Genomic DNA, 19,187 nt, shown 5'->3' with positions numbered 1-19,187 from the left:
TTATACTTTCATTTAAAGCCTTAAATATAAGTCATATTTTTAAAATAGCATTGGGAGTACTCTTTTATATAAATTATTATTTCCTACAAGTCTTATTTTCAAATAGCATTCTCATAGGTTTATCTATAACTTCAGCCATATTTACAAAGCTATATTTTTCCTATATCACTACATTTACACTTAGCCTACTAATATAAGTCCGGTCGGTTAACTATTATTAATGGGTCTTAAAGGATGCCTAATACCTTTCCTTTAGACTAATTAAACCCTTACCTAGAATCTTAAGTTTCGCAAACCTTAAACAGAGTTAACTTTAGAAAATAACTTTAATAAACTTTGGGTGTCCTAATTCACCATAAATAATTAGGTGGCGACTCCTTAAAATAAACAAAAAATAGAAATCACCAATATGTCGTATTTCTACTTTAATCCGGTTAAAATGGGGTATGACAGTAACCTCATACTTGGTACACATATGAGCACGTTGCTAAAAAACAATTAAGTTTAAAAGAAAAAAGAGAAAATGGCCAAACGAGCCCCAAACGTTTGACCGAAATCCCAACTATACACTTTATCTTTGTGGGGGTTCTATTACTCTCCTGGAATACATTAAAGTGGAATATATTGTTCCCTGAGTGCTGATGTGGCAGTGAGAAGAAGTGATGGCAGAGAGAGTATACCTCACTCTCCCAAAGAGAGTGAGAAGCCAAAAAAATGTTAAGAAATTATTTTTATAATATTTTTTTATTAACCAAATATATTTTTGTTTATTTTTAATTCTCTCTCTCTCTCTATCACCTCGCCAGCACCTCTCCGCCACCATTATAACTGGCGACACCACCTCAGTCCTCCAAACCTGCTCCATGACCATCACCACCGATCTTTCTCTAGATCTTCCCTTTGGAACCACGACCCTTTAACACATTTTTCAAACTCTACATTTCACATTTTGGATTTCTTAAGAGCTATGTGGAATTTTGAGAGGTTGTGGTTAGTGGTGGCGGGGCCGATGGCGAGAGAGTCAGCGGCAGCGATTGTGAAGTCTGGGAGGGTCATTGCATATTTTTCAAAATTACAGTTACAGATATCATACATATATATATATATATATATATATATATATAAAAGGATTTTTATATCATTGAAAATCCGGCGACCTCCTCCATCTTCCTCTTCAACTTCGGCGAGACAATAATAAGACAACAATTACCGCGTTCTTTTTCCTATGTCATTTCTTGAAAATCTCATTTCTTTCCCCTTTTTTTATTTTTTATTTTTTTTTACTGTTAATCCTTGACACCCACATCGCAATATAGAATTTAAGCTATTGCAAAGTTTTCTTATTTTTGGCTAAGAATTTAATACCTTTTTCTGATTGGTAAGAATTACATACTAATCTTTGATTTAAAATGAAACAATATTTTGTATCGTCTTTCTGTTGATTTGGTAGCTTTTGAACAACGGGTTTCTATTTTTCTTCCATTTGGACCTTTCAAGTTGTTTAATGGTGGCAAAATGGCGGAAGGTGATGGAAAGAAGAAAAAGGAAGGAAAAAGTAATAAAAAAAACATATTTAAATGGAAAATACACGTGTTAAATGTTGGTTGGCGCGTGTATGTCACCGCATACTCCAGGTTTAGGATAGCGTTTCAGGCAGTAAATAATTCCACTTATAAAATGTCCAGGGGAGTAATAGGCACCCCACAAAGATAAGGTGTGTAGTTGGAATTTTGATTAAATGTTGGGGCTCATTTGGCCATTTTCTCAAAGAAAAACCTTGCTATCTTTGTGGATAATGAACTACGGAAGATACATATATCAGAACAAAGAGTAGGATTCAAAGGTAATAGCTTGGATCGATCTAGATTTGGCAGCTCAACATGACTTTAATCCATTTAATTGAAACATGACACCTTTACTTTTGAGATCATTAGCAAACCTAAACTCATAACCAGACATCATCAAACTAGGTTCAGATTCTTCTAGTTGTCTTTCCTTGCGAGAAAAAACATGGCTAATTTTTTTTTTTCTCAAAATCTGGTAAGACTCTAAGCTTAAATTCAACTAACAATAATAACGGATAACAATGGTCAAAACAATTCACTAATGAAAGTGAAGGAATAAGCTTTCATGAAAACAAGAACTGCAAAGATGATAACTAACAAACTAATATAGAGGGAGAAAATATTTCATTAATCTGGTCAAATCCAAAACTAATTACTAATTGGGACTATTCCAGCTTAAAAGAAAAGAGAAATTGATTCCTAACGACCTAAGTTCTTGTTGCTTTTAATTCAAATCATTCCTTAAGCGTCTTATTAGTATTAACTAAAAAAAAACTCCTAAAAGCCAAACTAATTACCCTTCTGTATCCATTTACTTTTCTACCCATCAAATTAATTACCCCTGTCTACTCATTGTAGTTTATGCGTGCATCCTTTGCAGCTTCCTAAAGTCTGAAACGACAATCCCATTGTATACTCAAGGAGGTCCAAAGATTCACGAAGTTAAACTACAATGATAGTGCAAATATATCCTTTCACATCGATATATAACACGAGGTTAAAGGGAGAAATGATTATTTGGCCCTTTACAATTTTTTTTAGTTTTATGACCCTTTTATAAGAGATTTTTATTTTTTACAAATAAGAGGTCTAAAAATACACACATAAGATATCTAAAAAAGTTTTTTTTTCTTCTATTCAAATTGTAAGAGACCAAGAGATCTTATTTTCTCTAGTGAGGACTAGCAGCATTCAATAATCATGAATAAAAGAGGAAAGAAATTAAAATGTGACTTCCTGAATTAGATCTTCAATTCATTATGGTAGTAGAATTATTGTACTCAGCTACAAAAGAAATTGTACACGATCAGAGATTCTATTTTTCTCGAGACACTCGATGTTGCTTTATATGGTTCTGATAAATCAACATTAAAATTTGAGTAATTTAAAAAATAATACTCCCTCCGTTTCAATTTATCTGAACCTATTTCATTTTTATCCCTGCAAAAAAGAATGATATCTTTCCATGTTTGAAAACAATTATCTTTATGCAATGATTTATAGACACACAAAATATGTTGCCTCATTTTACACCACAGCTTCAAAAGTCTTCTCTTTTTCCTTAAAATTCGTGTCCAGTCAAATGAGTTCACATAAATTAAAATAGAGGAAGTATTCTAAACTAGACTTTTAAACATTGTGAACTTGACGATGATTTTCTTTCCTTCTTAATACTAAAGGAAACTCGAACTTATTTTGCTTGGACATAAACTTGATTGAATATGGTAGTAGTGAAAGTGGGATGATATATAGGCCTTCTTTTTTCATGTCATTAGTTTGGTCCATTAGTATTAAGTTATTTGTCACAGGACGACCTACATAAAACTTATTCATAACATCTATTAGTATTTGTGAGTCTGATCCAAAATGGTTTCACACAGAAAAATAATAGCTATGGCTTCAGTCATATGGTTAGAGCATATTCCAATAGAAGAAATCTCTCCCTTGTAATTTTCATATTCCACAACCTCTTGCTAAACATGAATTACCTTTGCAGCAGCCATTAGTATTGAGTTTTAATTAAGATCCCATCAAATGATTTAAACCATTTAACTGGTACAATATTAAGAGCAAGTTTGATATTTCTTAAGAAAATAAATAACTGCTTTTAATTAGTAATAGTAGGAAGAGAAAGGAAAATTAATTGACGATTTCTCTCTTCCTACTGTTACCAATGCCCCCTTGGACTACCTTGGCAAGGGGACTATGGTTGGATCAATCATCTCAACAAAAGAAAGTGATTATTCATATGCGATACTCTTTGATTTCTTTTTGTTACATGATATTCTATGAAAAAGTGACTTGCAAAACGAATTTCAACGTTTTGGTAACTAAGAATCATTTATGATACTCTACGATAAAAATATTTTTAGAAATTAACAAATGATGCGAAAAAATAGTTTCCCCATGAATGGATTCTCGATCTTCTTATTGAATTATAACTATTATCATTTTTTATTATGGAGATTTTATATTTCATTCAAGATTGAATCTGTTTATCATGTGTTCTATCTAGGGTTTAAGGAGGTATTTACGTTTGACGTATAATTCGGTGGCAATTCTCTACTCATACCCTTTTAGAGCTCAAGGAATGGGCTTTACAAGTATTTCACTCTAGCTCTCTAGTTCTCTTAGTTGTTGTTATACTTTTGACTCGTGAAAAGTGGAAAGACAGAAGCGTCACAAACTACTCGACTTCCTTATGATGATTCAATGTTAATGACTTCATTCAATCTAGACACATGTTTATATTATACCCAACGGTTCTCAATGAAATCATAATTGCATTTATCAAAATCTTTGAAATGATCCCGTACTATAGTTTAGTGAAAAAAACTTGGGATAATAGCCTCTCTGTTTCAATTTATGTGAATTTCGAGATCCAAATGAGTTTTGCTTTGCCCGTAATTTTTTCGTATGCTTTTTAAATTACTGCGACTTATAGTACTTGTTACGTAATTTTCAAATATGTAAATTTTATTTTAAAAACTCAAAAGTTTTATATCGAAAGTATTTGTTACGTAATTTTTAAATATGTAAATTTATTTTAAAAGCACAAAAGTTTTATATCCAAGATGAATAGGGACATAAGGAGTGACCGAGTCCGCAAAGAAAATGGTCAAATAAAGTAAAGAATTTCTCTTAAAGAAAATAAGAGACACGAGGAAAGCGCGTGAATAGAATAATTAAGCTTGTAAAGAGGGGCAGATGTAATCCATAATTAAGATGGTTGTGTACTAGTAGTAGTAGTAGTAGATATAGATATGATTACATCAATTAACTCTCAAACTTATAATTTAAAGAGAGATCAGCTACAACCATTTCAACAAACTCTCTTGAAAATTGACAAATCTGGGTTTTTTTTTTTTTTTTTTTTATTTTGAAGTAAGTGGTCTGTGTTTCTCTCATTTTATTTTGTTTGTATGTTTTTCCCTTTCTTTTCATCTTGGGTTTCAGTAGATTCTTGGGTTGATTTTTCGGATGATCACTGAACAAACAAATATTTCTTTTTCAATTCCAATTAACAAATAAACGGCTTTCTGAGATATAGTTATTAGTTCTGGGTTTGATTATCACTTATTCTCCCAAAAAAGTCACATTTTTTTTAGTTTCAATTTTCTTTAACAAAGAAAGTGGCTTTTTGATATAATAGTTATTAGTTGAGTGACCGTATGAGAAATCTAACTGTATCTCTATGTATTCTTCAATGAGTAACAGAAAATTTTGATGTATGGTTTGTTTATGTATTGGACAGCTAGTGGATTATGGGAGACAAATCTGGACTGCTTAAAGTGACAGTTGTTCAAGGGAGACGGTTGGTGATCCGAGACTTCAAGAGTAGTGATCCTTATGTAGTTCTCAAGTTGGGCAATCAGGTTGTCTATTGTTTTTCCCTTTTGTTTCTTCCCACCTGAGCCCAGAGTCTATATCTCTCTACCTCCTAAAACCCTCCCCACACCCCACTTGTGGGATTACACTTGTTGTTCCGACTATGCTAATTATGCCGCATCTTTCTTCTTGTGGACCTTTTAAGCTGTGTAAAACTGGCTCCACCACTTATCCATTGTGAACAAAGGGTGTGTTCGGTAAAACAGGAAAATCTTATGTTCAGTACGCAAGCAAAAAATACTATCCTAAAAGCATCTGTATGTAATCTAGGCAAATACTATGGGAGGTAGGAGTGGTGAGTGGAGGGTGGAGTGGTGGGGGGCTATGGGGGTTGGTGGGGTGAGATGAGGTGTGTTGGGGGGGGTGGGAGGACATAATCAATGTGAACGGCCACTTGCGGAACCCTACTTCTCCTAAAGAAAATGTTCTCCAAAAATTTTGACCAACCGAATATGAGAAAATAGGAAAATATTAGTAACTCAGTAGTGAATTGCGTTCGCCTTATCAAACAAACAGTTAGCTATAAATATGGTATCTATCTTTCGTATATGGATCTTGGATGTTCTTTTGTATTTTCCATAATGAACCCAGATCTAGTATGTATGCAGGGAAATATTTGATAGTTTGTATGTTGTTCCGTAATGCTCATTACTGTTCTTGTCACGTTGAAGTTATCTAAAATCTTGTGCTTATTTGATACTAAATCTATTTGTTGTACCAGACCTCAAGAACCAAGGTCAAAAATAGCTGCCTTAATCCTGTTTGGAATGAAGAATTTGATTTTTCCATTTCAGACCCAGTGGAGGTTCTCAACTTGGTTAGTATTTAAAACTCTGAAATTCATTTACTTTATATTGTTATTCGTAGGGTTTGAATTAGACATACTGCATGCTTATATTTTCCAAACTTTGCATATATCACTTGACTAATCTTGGATAATTTCTCCAAAAAAAAAAAAAAAAAAAAAAAAAAAAAAAAAAAAGCTGACTTATCTTATGGTAAGGCATCATGTGTAAATGTTACAGCTTTCACGGTTGGATAAAGGTGTCCGTAAATTCTACGTACTTGTGATGTTTGTATATCTGGTGTTAGCGGAAATATAGGAATCTAGCAGTGGAATAAATGGGAAGGGACATTTAAGGAAAAATGGCAACATGAAATGAAATAAACAAAAGAGGAAAACCTAAATTGAAGTGAGTGATTGGATAGACTAAGAGAAAGGTCTCACAAGGGAAACAGCACTACTGAAAGGTCCATCTTTTGGAGTTTGGACAAGATTTTGATACAATAACCTGGTGCTGTGTAGTATTCTCCAATGTACATGCCGCCTTTTGAGAGTTTAATAAACTTTCATAACCTGGCAACTTCTTTTTTCTAGTTAAGGAACTTCTGTGTGTAGTACCAAGGCATATGTCATTTTGAAGTATCAAGGTGTATATCTGGTTGAAGCAGCCATGCAATATATTATTCTTCATAGGAATTTGTCTTGGGATTTTCCGTGCTCAAGAATTACACCACAATATCAAGTGAACAAGAAAAATATGATGCTTTGAATTAATTTAATAGGAGTTAGTCATGCATTTGAATGCACAAATATCAAAAGCAACAAAGGACTTTTTTAGGACGTTTATTTGGTCCTTTCTTGAGAGGGAGCCACCATCAGTTAGTTTGGGAGTACCTCTGTGTTACACCATGAGCATATTGAACTATGTGTGAGATAATATCTGAGGCAAACTCCTGCATGGGTGAAAAATAAGTGATTATGCACTTTGGAATAGGTAAAATTACTTTACCTGTTTTGTATGTAATTATCCCACCTCCAAGTGGTGTGATAGTGCAGATGTTGATGAAACTAAGCTGATGAAACAAATAGAAAAACAATCAAGGAGGGGGAGGGGGCTTTACAGTTTACAGGGTATGAGGGAAGAAAATATCAGACGGTCCCTTTTAGCTTATTGTCAAAAGAGGTATTCTTGTATTCCTCATCGATACCATTTGGTTATAACTTTTTACCTACTTTCATGGTAAAGTTTGTGATTTGGGAGCTATAGTTATAAGAGGATCTTGTCATTCTTATTAAAGAAAATAGATGATATCTATAGTTAAATTTTATTTTGTTATTCTAATGTTTGAACAAATAAGTGGGCCAAACAGGTCTTTAGGTTATCTGCTATATATTTACAGCATTCTATGAAACTAGCGATGACTGAGCTTCATTTATATGCTTCATTGATGATTTACATATATGTTAAAGAAAAACTTAGATGTAAGAAAAGCACTGTTTTATGCTAGAAAAACATTTTCACATGGCTTTTCTAACGCCTTGTCTTCAGGGTTATATATATTTACTACCTGAAATGGGATCATTTCAATGCCCTGAGCAGCTATTTAAAAAAATTATATGTAAAGTTCTTTTCAACTTATGAAATTTCAATTGTGACAGCAAGTGTTTGATAAAGACCGTTTCAAGGCGGATGACAAAATGGGAAATGCTCATCTCAGCCTTCAGCCTTTAGTTGCTTCTGCTAGATTGAGAAAGATTCTTGGAGTTACTGCTACTGAAGGGACAACACTGAGGAAGGTTATCCCAGACAGTGATAACTGTCTATCAGCGGACAGCAGTATTGTTTGGGTGAATGGTGAGGTTGTGCAAGACGTCTGGTTGAGGCTTTGTGATGTTGATTCTGGGGATATAGAACTGAAGATCAAATTGATCAATCTTCCCTCTAATTAAGACTCGGAGATTGATCTGTTGATATTAGGACTGTTTACTTTCTTGTTGTGGAAAAGGATCTCAAAGATTTAGCATGCGTTTAGTGTGATGTGTGTCCAGTAGGAGAGCCGGCGCTGTAGCTTTAGTTTATTCTCAAATGTATATTCATAATGGTGTGTACTCAATAGGTATTTTGCTCCAGCTAAATCCTTGTTAGAACATTGCTTCTCCTAGTCCTTTTCAATAGTTAACAGCGGCCAGATGGATAAAATGCCATTTCTATGGGTTTGTTATTCTCTATTGTTGGTTAAGCTCATCATCATTTTGACTGCTATCTCTAAGAAATCTAAAATAATTTAAGTTCTTTGCATTAAAGCTGAGAAAAGTATTATTACCTAAAAGTCAAGGACGATAAGTTTCTTTCTTTAGTATGAGCTAGTAACCTGAAATTAAAGAGAAGGGCATGCAAGGTATAGACTACGTAAATTACACTCGAGTAGAAGTTTGAAACCATTACGTGTGGCCTGGTTCACCAATTAGTTGCGGGTGATTATAATGCATGTCTCCCTCTATTCTACATAAGTTTTGCTGATATTAGTAATGCAAAATTTACCAACACTAATAGTTATAGGTAATTTTTTTTTCATAATATTTGACCTTAAACAGTGACGAAATATTGGCATTTTACCCCAAATCTCTTGCGATGCAATGGTCCAATTCCACAACAACAACAACAACAATATACCTAGTGTAATCTCACAAAGCAGGGTATGGGAAGGGTAAGATGTATGCAAACTTTACTCCTACTTTTGTGGGGTAGAGAGGCTGTTTCTGATAAATCCCGGCTCAACGACCCAAATCCATCCAATCTATTATTTAGAATACGTTAAAAGAGTATCCCTTGGACCTCACATCTGTTGTTTTTGCGGCCATTTCTCCCTCAACTACCATTTGTATGGTGAGCCCTTCTTTTTGCACTTATTCCGCAAATACCTCTAAAGATTCTTGGAAAGGAACAACTACACAAAAGTAAACAAAAAAGACAAATCTCGTATGTATATTCTGCCATTGCATGATGCAGTAAAAAACTTTTAGATATATGAACCTATAGCTCCCTCCTTCTAGCCATCTCTGTCTTTTGTGATTCTTCTTTTTCTTACCCCTACCATATTTTATATATATATCATTTTCTTCCAGGGGGAAAAGACAGGGTCCTGAAGTTGCAGCTTTGAGTTTTTACCACATACTTACCTTTCCATATATAAGTAACAAACACAAAGGCGTCTTGATATCATTGAGACACCTATGATAAAACATTAATTAGCCCTAAGGCTATCTGTTGGATCCTGACTTCTCCTTTTTTAACAAAGAAGGAGAAGAGGTGAGTGACTCGCTAATTTGTCAGGTACCTCTATTAATTTTTACCTTTTCTATCATCTTTTGATTATAAAAAAATCATGCAATGTGAAACACATAATTAATTTTGGACTCCATAATCTCGAATCCGCCCTCTCTCTCTCCCATGCATGGTTGACAGTGAATACTTACCAGGCCAGTACCATGTGTTTGCACCAAAACAATAAATTGTGGAGAGAAATAGACCATGCAAGATGCGATGCATGTCTGATAAAAGATTATATATATGGTGGCTAGTTCAGATCTGTAATACATAAATATGAGATTTGTGAATAAAACAAAAGAGATGGATGTTTAATCTTTTTTCTATTTAAAGTGTGGTCATAGGAGATTATATCATTTGTGCCTCGTGATGAGAAGAGTTTTTAATTTCATCATGGATCATTAGAACAAGGCAGAATACCTAAAGATTCCCTGAACTTGGCTAGTTTTATTTAGATTTGCCTTAAAACTATACTTGACCGTAATTACCCTCAGTACTTAGCTTTACAAGATCAAACCAGATTTTAGAACAAGATTTTCTAAGTAATAGTCAACAAATTGGAATTCATTTATCAATAATTTTTTTTCTTCCATTTGAATTTCATCACCCCCTCAAACAATATGTGGTCCTAATTGATTACCCCCAATATGACTTGTTTATAACCGTTACCCCCTCAAAAGAAAGATTGTAAACGAAGGAAAAATTGGTAGCTGTTTTCAAATGGAGATATAAAGAAGATATATGGAAGGAGATAAGGAAATAGTTGTTGGGATGTCTAAATATAAAAGGAAATGATATTTTAGATTTTTTTTTTTGCACATCAGATTAGCATGATGTGCCTGTTATTTGATACTTTCACGCGCCAAATCGTCATTTGAAATCACTTGGATTATAGAAAAGTATATAGGGGGTAATTAGGACCAGCTTGAGGGGGTCATAATTACAATAAGAAAAGAAGACAAGTAAACCAGGACCAGACATAGTTTAAGGGAGAGGGTGCGGCCCTTCCCCGGACCTTGCATAAATGCGACTTTATGCACTGGGATGTATTTTTTTTGTTTTTTAAATGTAATTCTCTTGGATATGTATGTAGGATTCAGCAGGAGAAATTACAAGAATGTTGAGAAACCGTAGGCAAAATGGGGGGTCGTCAGGAGGATCTCCAAGATACACATCTTCTCCAACTAGTAGTCCAACAGGTTCTCCAAGAATAATAGTAACTCGAAACTGCATAGGTGGTTCCCCTAGAAGTGAGGTGGGAGAGATTGACACAAGATCACCTTTTCAATCCGTCAGAGCTGCTGTTACTTTGTTCGGCGAAAGTACCGGTCCTGCTACTGGTACAGGTTCTTCCTCCCCCAAGTCTAAGCCTATCACCTTTAAGAAATCTAAAACTGCTGAAGAGGTATGCATGCATATTTATTTAATTTTCAGCCATTCACTTGTATATATAAAATGTAAACACAGGCATGCATATATGACTTGATTAATATAGTTGGGGTTTAATTTGTACGTAGAGGGTGCAGGAGAAGGAGAGTCAGCTTAACTTGGCCCTCAGAGAACTTGACAGCTTCAAACAACAGATAAGAAGCACTGAAACTACAAAAGGCCATGTTCTCCGTGAGCTCAAAAATGCCAAGACTACTTTGCAGGAACTCACAAGCCAGCTCGAAAAATTATGCAAATCAAAGCAAGCAGCCATTGAGGAAACCCAAGCTGCAAATGCACGAGCCATACAACTAGAGCTCCCTAATTTGAGTGAGCATGAAAAGCTGCTTAATATTACAGATAAAGAAGCAGCAAAGAAATTCAGGGATCTCAAACAAGACTCTCATTTGCTGGAGGAAACTAATAAGGCGATTCAAGTCTTACAAGAACAACTCAACAATGTACGTGCCTCGGATTTGGATTCTTTTACCAAAGCAAGTTCGGAGCTTCATCTTACTAAAAACACATTTCAAGATATAGTCGCAGAAGAAAGGTCGTTAAGAAGCCTGGTGGATTCCCTTCAAGCAGAATTAGAAAGCTTGAAGGGCCATAACTCTCAACTTAAGAAAAAGGCAGATGAAGCAGAAGCCTTTGCTGAGAACTTGCGGTTACATCTTGATCACAGCAAGAAAGAGCTCGAAGCAAAAAGGTCAAACGGAGATGATTCTGCTAATTCACGAATCCAACAGTTTACTTCTGAGGCTGTTCAGTTTCTACAGGAGGCAGAGAAGATGAAGAAGAACGTCGAAATACTCAGACAAGAAGCTGTCACAGCTCGAGCTGCAGCTACGGAAGCGGAGGAAAAACTGAAACTTGCACTAAGAGAGGCTGAAGAGGTGAAAGCTGCAGAGACTCTCGCAAGTGATCAGATTCACAAGATGGCCGCTTCTGATGTGACAAACTCAGAGTCTAATGGAAAGATCAAATTGGCAGTTGAGAAATATGAAGCTTTCAGCAAAAAAGTCGAAGAAATCAGAAATGAGGCTGACACAAAAGTTGCCACTGCCATGGCTCAAGTGGAAACCATTGCTGCCAATGAGAAGGAAGTTCTCATGAAAGTGGAGGCAGGTCTGAAAGAGAAGCGGGATATGGAAGTTGCAATAAAGGAAGCTTTAAAGGCGGCAGAGATGGCTGAGGCAGCCAAAAAAGTCATTGAGGGACAACTGCGGAAAAAAGCATCAAAAGCAGCAAGAACACGAAGCTGGAGAATATTCTAATAGCAAGGAAGAAAAAGAGTTTTGTGATCATCCACGCACACAAAAAGCAAACTTCCTACTACTCTCCCATATGGGAAATTTGTTTTGTTTATGCTGCATTTCTGCTACTTTCACCAATTTGTTTGCACTGAAACGTGCAGATACTATGTATAAAAATGTCTTTAAAAGCAGTGTTTATTCTTTTTGCTTTAGTTAGTATGATGTCTTTAGTTAAACTAACTTTGTAATCTTCATCGTTCCCTGTATGATACCAAAGACTGCTTATAATTAGTCCGGTCCTGTCATAATGCACAAACTGCATATCAAATGGATAAAAAACATGTCTCCTCAATGATACGGATCATCAACCAGCTTTCAGGATTGAGCTGGACATTATTTATATCATACGGGAATACACAGAAGGGTCAGCATCAGGTATGGATAAATAGTTTATTAATACATGTGATAACTAATAAGAGCTCCTACAAGAGCTCGAGCAACATATACCTCTATGTACATCTAACATAACAACAATAAATGTCAACCACGTATCGCCTATCTAATTAAAAGGAAACCCTCTGATATACTGCATGAGCTATTAATACTATACTTGCATGAGGATCCAGAATTGTTAGATAGTAAAGTGCATAAGGATCCAAACTCTTATTTTAGAATGTTATTGGACCTGAACTTTCTATGCTCGATGATCATCAATATTAAGGTCATCTAGTGATTGAGCAAGCCCATTTTGCTTCCCAAATTTTTGAAATTCTGATGCCAACGTTTGAACAAACTCAGTCCCCTCGGTGACAGCATCAGGAAAGTCCACATGGACAGAGCCCTGTCGAACAGGTCTACGAAGCAATGCCTGCTGCTTTATGTAATCATAAAGTTTCTGGTGGAACGGGTGATCCAAGGAATAACAATTTTCATTCGAGCTGCCTGAGTATCTGGAAGATCCAGAACCTTCTCTCCGGCAAAAATGGGGGAGCGACGAATGGTCCATGATCTGCACGAGTTAACAGAACAGACAAGGTTAGATCTCTCAACTCTGCAAATGAATAACAGAAGATATTGATAATTTTCTCAACAGATTGGTGAGACCAGAAGAAGTTATCCAAGCACTCACAGTCATGAGGTTACGCCACAGACTATCAGGTAAGTTACAGCTAATTAGCATCACTTGTTTCTCTAACCAGAGTTTGGATGGGCATAACATTTTCTAGTAATATAGAAACCCAAATAGCTGTTTTCTTTATTAGTTCTCCACCCGTTTTTATAATCAGAAAGTTACTACATCCTCCTAGAAGAAAAACAAAATGACAACAAAACAATTGTAAAAGAACTGCTACCTTCAATAGATCATCCTTTCCACAACCTGATAAAACCTGAACCTTTTTTCTGGTTCTCTCCTGCAGAAGAGGCTTGACGACCTAATGAATACATATGTTACAACAAATTAGAAAATTTAGTCATTTAAAGCATGTAATTTGTACTAATTTGCAGAAATAATTGATAAAAGAGTAACAAAAAAAAAAAGGAAACAGACTTGCATAAATGAGACAAACCTTCCAACAAGCTGAAAAGATATAGGGAGCATTCACAATGTAGTATGCAACTACCTTCTCTGGGTAATTTAGGTCATCGATGGAGGAAATTATAGTCAATAGCTGAATGATAAAAATAACATTAAGTTAGTATATTTTGCTCCAAAGATGTACAGGAATGGTTCCAAGGTAATTCTCAGATAAAGATATGCATCAGTCTATATGGTTAGACATAGACAGAAGTCTTACAATTACGAATTCTTCTGCAAAAAGGAATATTTTTGTTCTTTGCGCTAGGTCAAGAGTGGAAAGAAAAAAAACTACTCCGTAAAAGTGAAACCTTCTACATCAACAACCAGCAACGGTCAAAATTTCCCCCAATTTCATGGATCATCAAAAAATACTGTGTTAAGTCCCATATTGGTTAACGAAATGGGTTGTGGTCTCCTTATATGGTATGGGGTAATCCTACAACCCCTCACAAGCTAACTTTTGGGATTTAGGGCCAAAGACCATTTCTTGACACGGTATCAAAGTCAGACTCATTGATCCCTGTTGTTGTGTTTCTCAATGTTGGGCCTCACACTATCTTATCCACGCTCCAGTTGTCCAGTCCTAAGCATGTGGAGGAGTGTTAAGTCCCATACTGATTGAGGGAATGGGTTTTGGTCTCCTTATATGATCTTGGGTAATCCTCCCTTATAAGCTTAGCTTATGGGGCTGAGTTAAGTCTATTTCTTCATACTTTGAAAGAGCCCAACTAAATGAGATTAGAACTCTTAATGAAATATACCTTTATTTGGTTTAGAGCTGAAAGTTTCAAGCCGGTCATATCTAAAACCTTCAGAGATTTGTTTATGTGTTTCCCGTACACCTTAGTTGCAGCAGGCTGTGACAGATGAACACAGCTTAGTAAAATTTAAGGGATTAAATCACACACACACACACATACACAAAGGAAAGTGATTTATGTATCCCTTTACCAGAACCACCCGATCGCGATATTCATTGATCTGAATGTGTGATTGCACATAATAATGGACCTGAGAAGAACTCTAGTTACTTTTTTTTATCAACAGCACTATAGTAAAAATATGAAAGCCATAATTAAAACATGGGAAACCAAAGAGTTGGCAAATTAAGCGGAAGTTCCCAGTGCATGTCCATGAGATAACAAGTCAGTTACACCTAAATTACAGACATACCGAGGGCATGATTGATAGGTCAAATTCAACTAAGTTTTTCAGCAAACTATGTCACTAATACAATGTGTAAGATCATAATTACCTCATGGAACATAACTATCATGAAAGTGTGATCCTAATTCAACATAAACAATATAAAAGATTATCAGATGGTATAGATTTAACAGACAGAAAATAAAATTCCATCCATATCAAGACCGATGCATTTTTTTGAGAAGTCCAATAGCAATGCATTTTTGCAAACAGTTTAAACAAAATACCATTTTTCTGATTAGTCTATCTTATGCAATTGAACGAGATGGACCAATTGAAAACTTAATAGCATTAAAAGTGCCAGGGATTGGGGGACGAAATACAGATTGGACATGATATTTAATTCAACTTAGTAACGCATAGCCTGCAGCTACCCAGAATAATTGCAAGAAGTATTCATAATTCTCTAAAGAAACATATCAAGTAATCCCTCACCTTGTGTATGAACCTCCACATTGAATTTTGTTGGAATTTCGCAAATCAACTAGTATAATCAATACAATTGAACACAACAGTGATTTATTGCTATAATCAAAGAAGAAACAAGGAAAGAGCAAAGCATAGCAGAGCGGCGAAGACGAGAAACAGTTTGCAGTGTGGAAGAAGAAAAGTGTAGCATCAGCAAAGAGTGAAGAGTGTAGAAGAAGAGGAGGAAAATATAGTAGTAGTATTAGTAGCTTATAGTTTGTCCATAAGAAAATATACAAAAGAGTAAAGGTATTGGGGGTGTGTCCATGCCCTACTGTATCCCCATTAGAGTCCAAATGTAATTGACAACCATAAGTCAGCTATGTCCATTCACCTACCAATTGATGTATATAAATGGTCTTCTATTTGCAATTTTACTTTCCCTCGTCTATGCTTTATCTCTAATTTCTGATAAGTAGAACCAGAGTAAAGAAGAAATGTTCAAATAGTAATCAATTATGACATAATAACAGGCTTAGCAGTTTCATATCTATATAGTATGGCTTTTCCGTACACATTTCGAACTTACTGGTATAGCAATAATATCACTTGATGTTAGCCAAAAGGCTGAGAAAGGTATTATTTTTTAGGAGAAACACCCCAAATTATCTTAAAAAATAATTTCCTCCCCGCCTTCCCAGCCCACCTCCCCCCAGAAAGAAAGAAAGAAAAAAGAGAGAAAAATGCAGCCAATGACTCTGAAACTAATCCAATCAGTAAACCTCCATTATCCACAAATCAAACATCCGTTACTCGACAACAAGCTCTTGAATAACTAAATGCACACGAAATCTTATAGCCTTGAGGGCAGATAATAATCTTAACGACTTACAGATGCTTTGTCAAATGTGCTGAGACCTGCACCAAAAGCGAATACTGGAAGGCCCTGAAAAAGGGGGAAATGGAGTTCTCATAGTTATGAAGTCCATAGGAACATCAATAGCAAAAGATAGCGATAATGTGTCATGAATGGGTACCTCTCTTGTGTAACCTGGCAGTCCTATTAGTTGAGAATCACGAATTGCTCTGTAAAGTTCAGTAGGAATAATAGGTTTCTGAGATAACCATTACAAACAAAACAATATTAGACTCAATTAGATAGTAATTTGCAAAGTAGCAAAAATTTCCAGCATATGTTCAAGTTTCAACTTCAGTTAAAATATAATAGGATAAAATACAACTAATTCCTGTGTATAAGAATGTACAATAGTATAAATACAATTGGTTCTGGTGAAAAAGCATATGTGCTTGCACAATCCTAAGGAGGATTCAGGAAGCACAATTTCCTTCCAGAAAGGCAGCAATCTTTTGCAAAGATTACAGGTCTATACCACCATAAAAAACACATCTAAGTCTTCTCAGTTTTGCTAATTTTTTTAGTTTTTTAAAGTAAAAAATCTTGTCTAACAACATTTATTACACAAAGCTAGTAGCACAGTGTTAGGCTCTAAGCTCCTATATAAAATAAAGACTAGACCTGATATAGAGAGAAACCGCTAAAACCAATTGCTATAACAACAATAACAAGATTCCATAATACTCACCGCTAAAATATCATCGATCTCATTTTGGATCCTCCACGACAAAGAATCAACCAACTGAAAGATTTGGAAAAAAGAAGCATCAGATACACCTGATCATTTAATCCCATAAATGGAAGGCAAAATTTCAAAAGTTCAAAAGAACAGGTTTTTGACCATTGTATGGGCCTTTTCAACATTTCCCTCTCTTGCTGTTAGGAAGCGCAGATATGTTTCCCTTGGACAGCCTTGATGAACATTCTGCAAAGTAGAGGAAAAGATCATGTAAAGAGCCATTCATCATTATAAGACGGTGGCATTGATCCAAACTTGTAATGAATGACCAATCTGATTTCAACTGATTGTATCATTCGCTTCAAAGTTTTAGCTGAACTAAGAATAGTCACACGCAATGACAGCTACAACAACATCTATTGGATTCATTTTGAGTGTTTTATTTGGATATTAAATATTTTCTAGAGACTAATTTAGTAATCTGGCAATGCAATATTCCAGAATCGTCTAGTCTCAAATGCGAGAAACTTCACTAAATGCTCTCTCAGAACATCAATTCTCAAAGATAATTCATTGCTTCCACCAATAAGATACTATAAAACTAGTAATTTTCCTTTATTTTAGAAAACAAGTTTCTCTTATCCAATGAGTGAGCATTCAGAAAGCTTTCTTAGTTTCTTTAACCTCTTCTTTTTTGATAAGTCTATTGTAGTTTCTTTCACTTTTAATCCTTTTCCAAAAAGAATTGTAAATGTTACAGCAGGAAACGCGGAAATCAGTTGGGCTTGTTAGGCCCTATGAACAAAATGAAAGAAAAATATAAGCAAATCTGCATACATGTCACAAAGAAGCAGCGAAAGTATGCATTTACGTGCCACAAAGTAAAGGGATAATTCGCACTAACTGGCTTAAAATCCATGAGAACATATGGAATGCTTCATTCATTTGTTTATTCAATTGCTTAAACTTTTTAATAGGTAAAATACCAGAACCAATTTTACAATTCTAGTTAACAGTATAGAACGGATAAATAATTGTTTACAGGATTACAGAAGCTCAAATGGAAAAGAATGCAGATTTTAGTCAAAAGAAATACAGTTTCAGAACCATCTCTTAGTATCTTTCTTCTCATTGTCACACAATTCAGATAAAAATGTAGGAGGGACAAAAAATTAAGGAGAATAAACAGGCTAAATGCCCCCCAAAAAGAAGTTAAAGTAAAGGAAAATTAAACTTGTTAAGGGGCAGATCAGAGACAAATAAATTCATTCATACTATAGAACAAAAAGGGAATAATTCACACCTTAAAAGTAGTTTTAAGTGCTTCATCAACTGGTCAAAAATCAAAATGGAGTCAGTAAACAGCAAAATCTTGAAGTTAATTATGCGTATTAAAGGAAAGATCAAGTATAAATTACTTTGCTCCATTAAAGCTTCAAACTGAGTAATCATTTCTTCAGAAATCACACACATGGCTGCAAGTAATTGAGGATAATACTGCAACAACCTACACGATGCTTTATTACTCCTATTTTACTGAGTAATAATAATGGCTAGACAAGCAGAAAGAAATATACAAGTAAAGGTCAAGATTCAAGAAAGGTATGCTACACCCCACATATCTTTTACTTTTCTTTATTTCAACTTTCCGTCCATGAAGCTCTCTCGCTCCTTTTTTTTTTTTTTTAATCTCTTTTTATCATGGAATATAAAGATGAAGTTGATGTAATATTGCTAGTCTTTTCTATGAATAGAAGGGGTTGCCTTTTTTTTTTTTTTTTTTAATTAATAATCAGGACGACCATACAAGTCAAGAAAGTAAATTCATTTTATTTTAAACGACACATACCCACTCCCAACCGACACTTCAATTTTGGGGGCAAGTAAATATTTTTTTTTTCCGTAAAATGAACCAATGTGACGGTATGCACGAGTTAATTGACTCCAGGAGAAGAAATTTCATGCCTCCTTCCTCAACATTAATACCTCTTTCTAACCGTGGAAAAGACAATTGTTTGTCCTCATCCTTAAAGACGATTATTATCATTTCAAATTTGTAGTTAAATCCTTTAAATATTAGGGTTCTCAGTTTTGAATATACAGTCAAATCTCTTTATAAGAGCAGCGTTTGTCAGAAACTTCCATGGCTG

At 35.0% G+C, this 19,187-nt stretch overlaps 3 protein-coding genes across 5 annotated transcripts; 2 read left to right on the top strand and 1 right to left on the bottom strand.

Annotated features, from left to right (window-relative positions):
- Positions 1–4,679: 4,679 nt before the first annotated feature.
- LOC132615997 (protein C2-DOMAIN ABA-RELATED 11-like) lies at positions 4,680–8,459 on the top strand. Of its 2 annotated transcripts, XM_060330596.1 has the most exons (4): positions 4,680–4,949; positions 5,320–5,440; positions 6,175–6,270; positions 7,897–8,459. In XM_060330596.1, exons 2-4 carry the CDS (start codon positions 5,330–5,332, stop codon positions 8,185–8,187), a joined length of 498 nt encoding a protein of 165 aa, XP_060186579.1. In that variant the 5' UTR covers positions 4,680–4,949; positions 5,320–5,329; the 3' UTR covers positions 8,188–8,459. The 2 variants fall into 2 exon arrangements, with proteins under 2 accessions (XP_060186579.1, XP_060186581.1); XM_060330598.1 differs by lacking the exon at positions 4,680–4,949 and having other exon boundaries at positions 4,973–5,440.
- Positions 8,460–9,368: 909 nt separating this feature from the next.
- LOC132615995 (WEB family protein At5g55860-like) lies at positions 9,369–12,465 on the top strand. The gene is made up of 3 exons (XM_060330593.1): positions 9,369–9,571; positions 10,659–10,970; positions 11,083–12,465. The coding sequence occupies exons 2-3, from the start codon at positions 10,683–10,685 to the stop codon at positions 12,268–12,270; spliced, it is 1,476 nt and encodes a 491-aa protein (XP_060186576.1). The 5' UTR covers positions 9,369–9,571; positions 10,659–10,682; the 3' UTR covers positions 12,271–12,465.
- A 139-nt stretch (positions 12,466–12,604) lies between these two features.
- Positions 12,605–18,757, bottom strand: LOC132615996 (phosphatidylinositol/phosphatidylcholine transfer protein SFH9). Of its 2 annotated transcripts, XM_060330594.1 has the most exons (11): positions 18,456–18,757; positions 18,341–18,369; positions 17,200–17,283; positions 17,047–17,100; positions 16,480–16,557; positions 16,335–16,388; positions 14,780–14,839; positions 14,590–14,685; positions 13,818–13,919; positions 13,602–13,682; positions 12,605–13,258 (listed from the first exon to the last, which is right to left on the bottom strand). In XM_060330594.1, exons 1-11 carry the CDS (start codon positions 18,508–18,510, stop codon positions 12,944–12,946), a joined length of 1,008 nt encoding a protein of 335 aa, XP_060186577.1. In that variant the 5' UTR covers positions 18,511–18,757; the 3' UTR covers positions 12,605–12,943. The 2 variants fall into 2 exon arrangements, with proteins under 2 accessions (XP_060186577.1, XP_060186578.1); XM_060330595.1 differs by lacking the exon at positions 18,341–18,369.
- Between the last annotated feature and the right edge of the window lie 430 nt (positions 18,758–19,187).

This window comes from Lycium barbarum, chromosome 10 (assembly GCF_019175385.1).
Source record: "Lycium barbarum isolate Lr01 chromosome 10, ASM1917538v2, whole genome shotgun sequence".
Classification (NCBI taxonomy): Eukaryota; Viridiplantae; Streptophyta; class Magnoliopsida; order Solanales; family Solanaceae; genus Lycium; species Lycium barbarum.
Note: the sequence above shows the minus strand (reverse complement) of the source record. Positions and strands in the feature narration are given on the sequence as shown.

Coding starts and splice junctions, on each gene's coding strand:
- LOC132615997 (XM_060330596.1), top strand. CDS start 5,330: ATGGGAGACAAATCTGGACTGCTTAAAGTGACAGTTGTTCAAGGGAGA. Junction 5,441..6,174: donor TTCTCAAGTTGGGCAATCAG/GTTGTCTATTGT, acceptor TTGTTGTACCAG/ACCTCAAGAACCAAGGTCAA. Junction 6,271..7,896: donor CAGTGGAGGTTCTCAACTTG/GTTAGTATTTAA, acceptor CAATTGTGACAG/CAAGTGTTTGATAAAGACCG.
- LOC132615995 (XM_060330593.1), top strand. CDS start 10,683: ATGTTGAGAAACCGTAGGCAAAATGGGGGGTCGTCAGGAGGATCTCCA. Junction 10,971..11,082: donor AATCTAAAACTGCTGAAGAG/GTATGCATGCAT, acceptor ATTTGTACGTAG/AGGGTGCAGGAGAAGGAGAG.
- LOC132615996 (XM_060330594.1), bottom strand. CDS start 18,510: ATGTGTGTGATTTCTGAAGAAATGATTACTCAGTTTGAAGCTTTAATG. Junction 17,101..17,199: donor TTGAAAAGGCCCATACAATG/GTCAAAAACCTG, acceptor CAAATCTTTCAG/TTGGTTGATTCTTTGTCGTG. Junction 16,558..17,046: donor AGATCGATGATATTTTAGCG/GTGAGTATTATG, acceptor TGGTTATCTCAG/AAACCTATTATTCCTACTGA.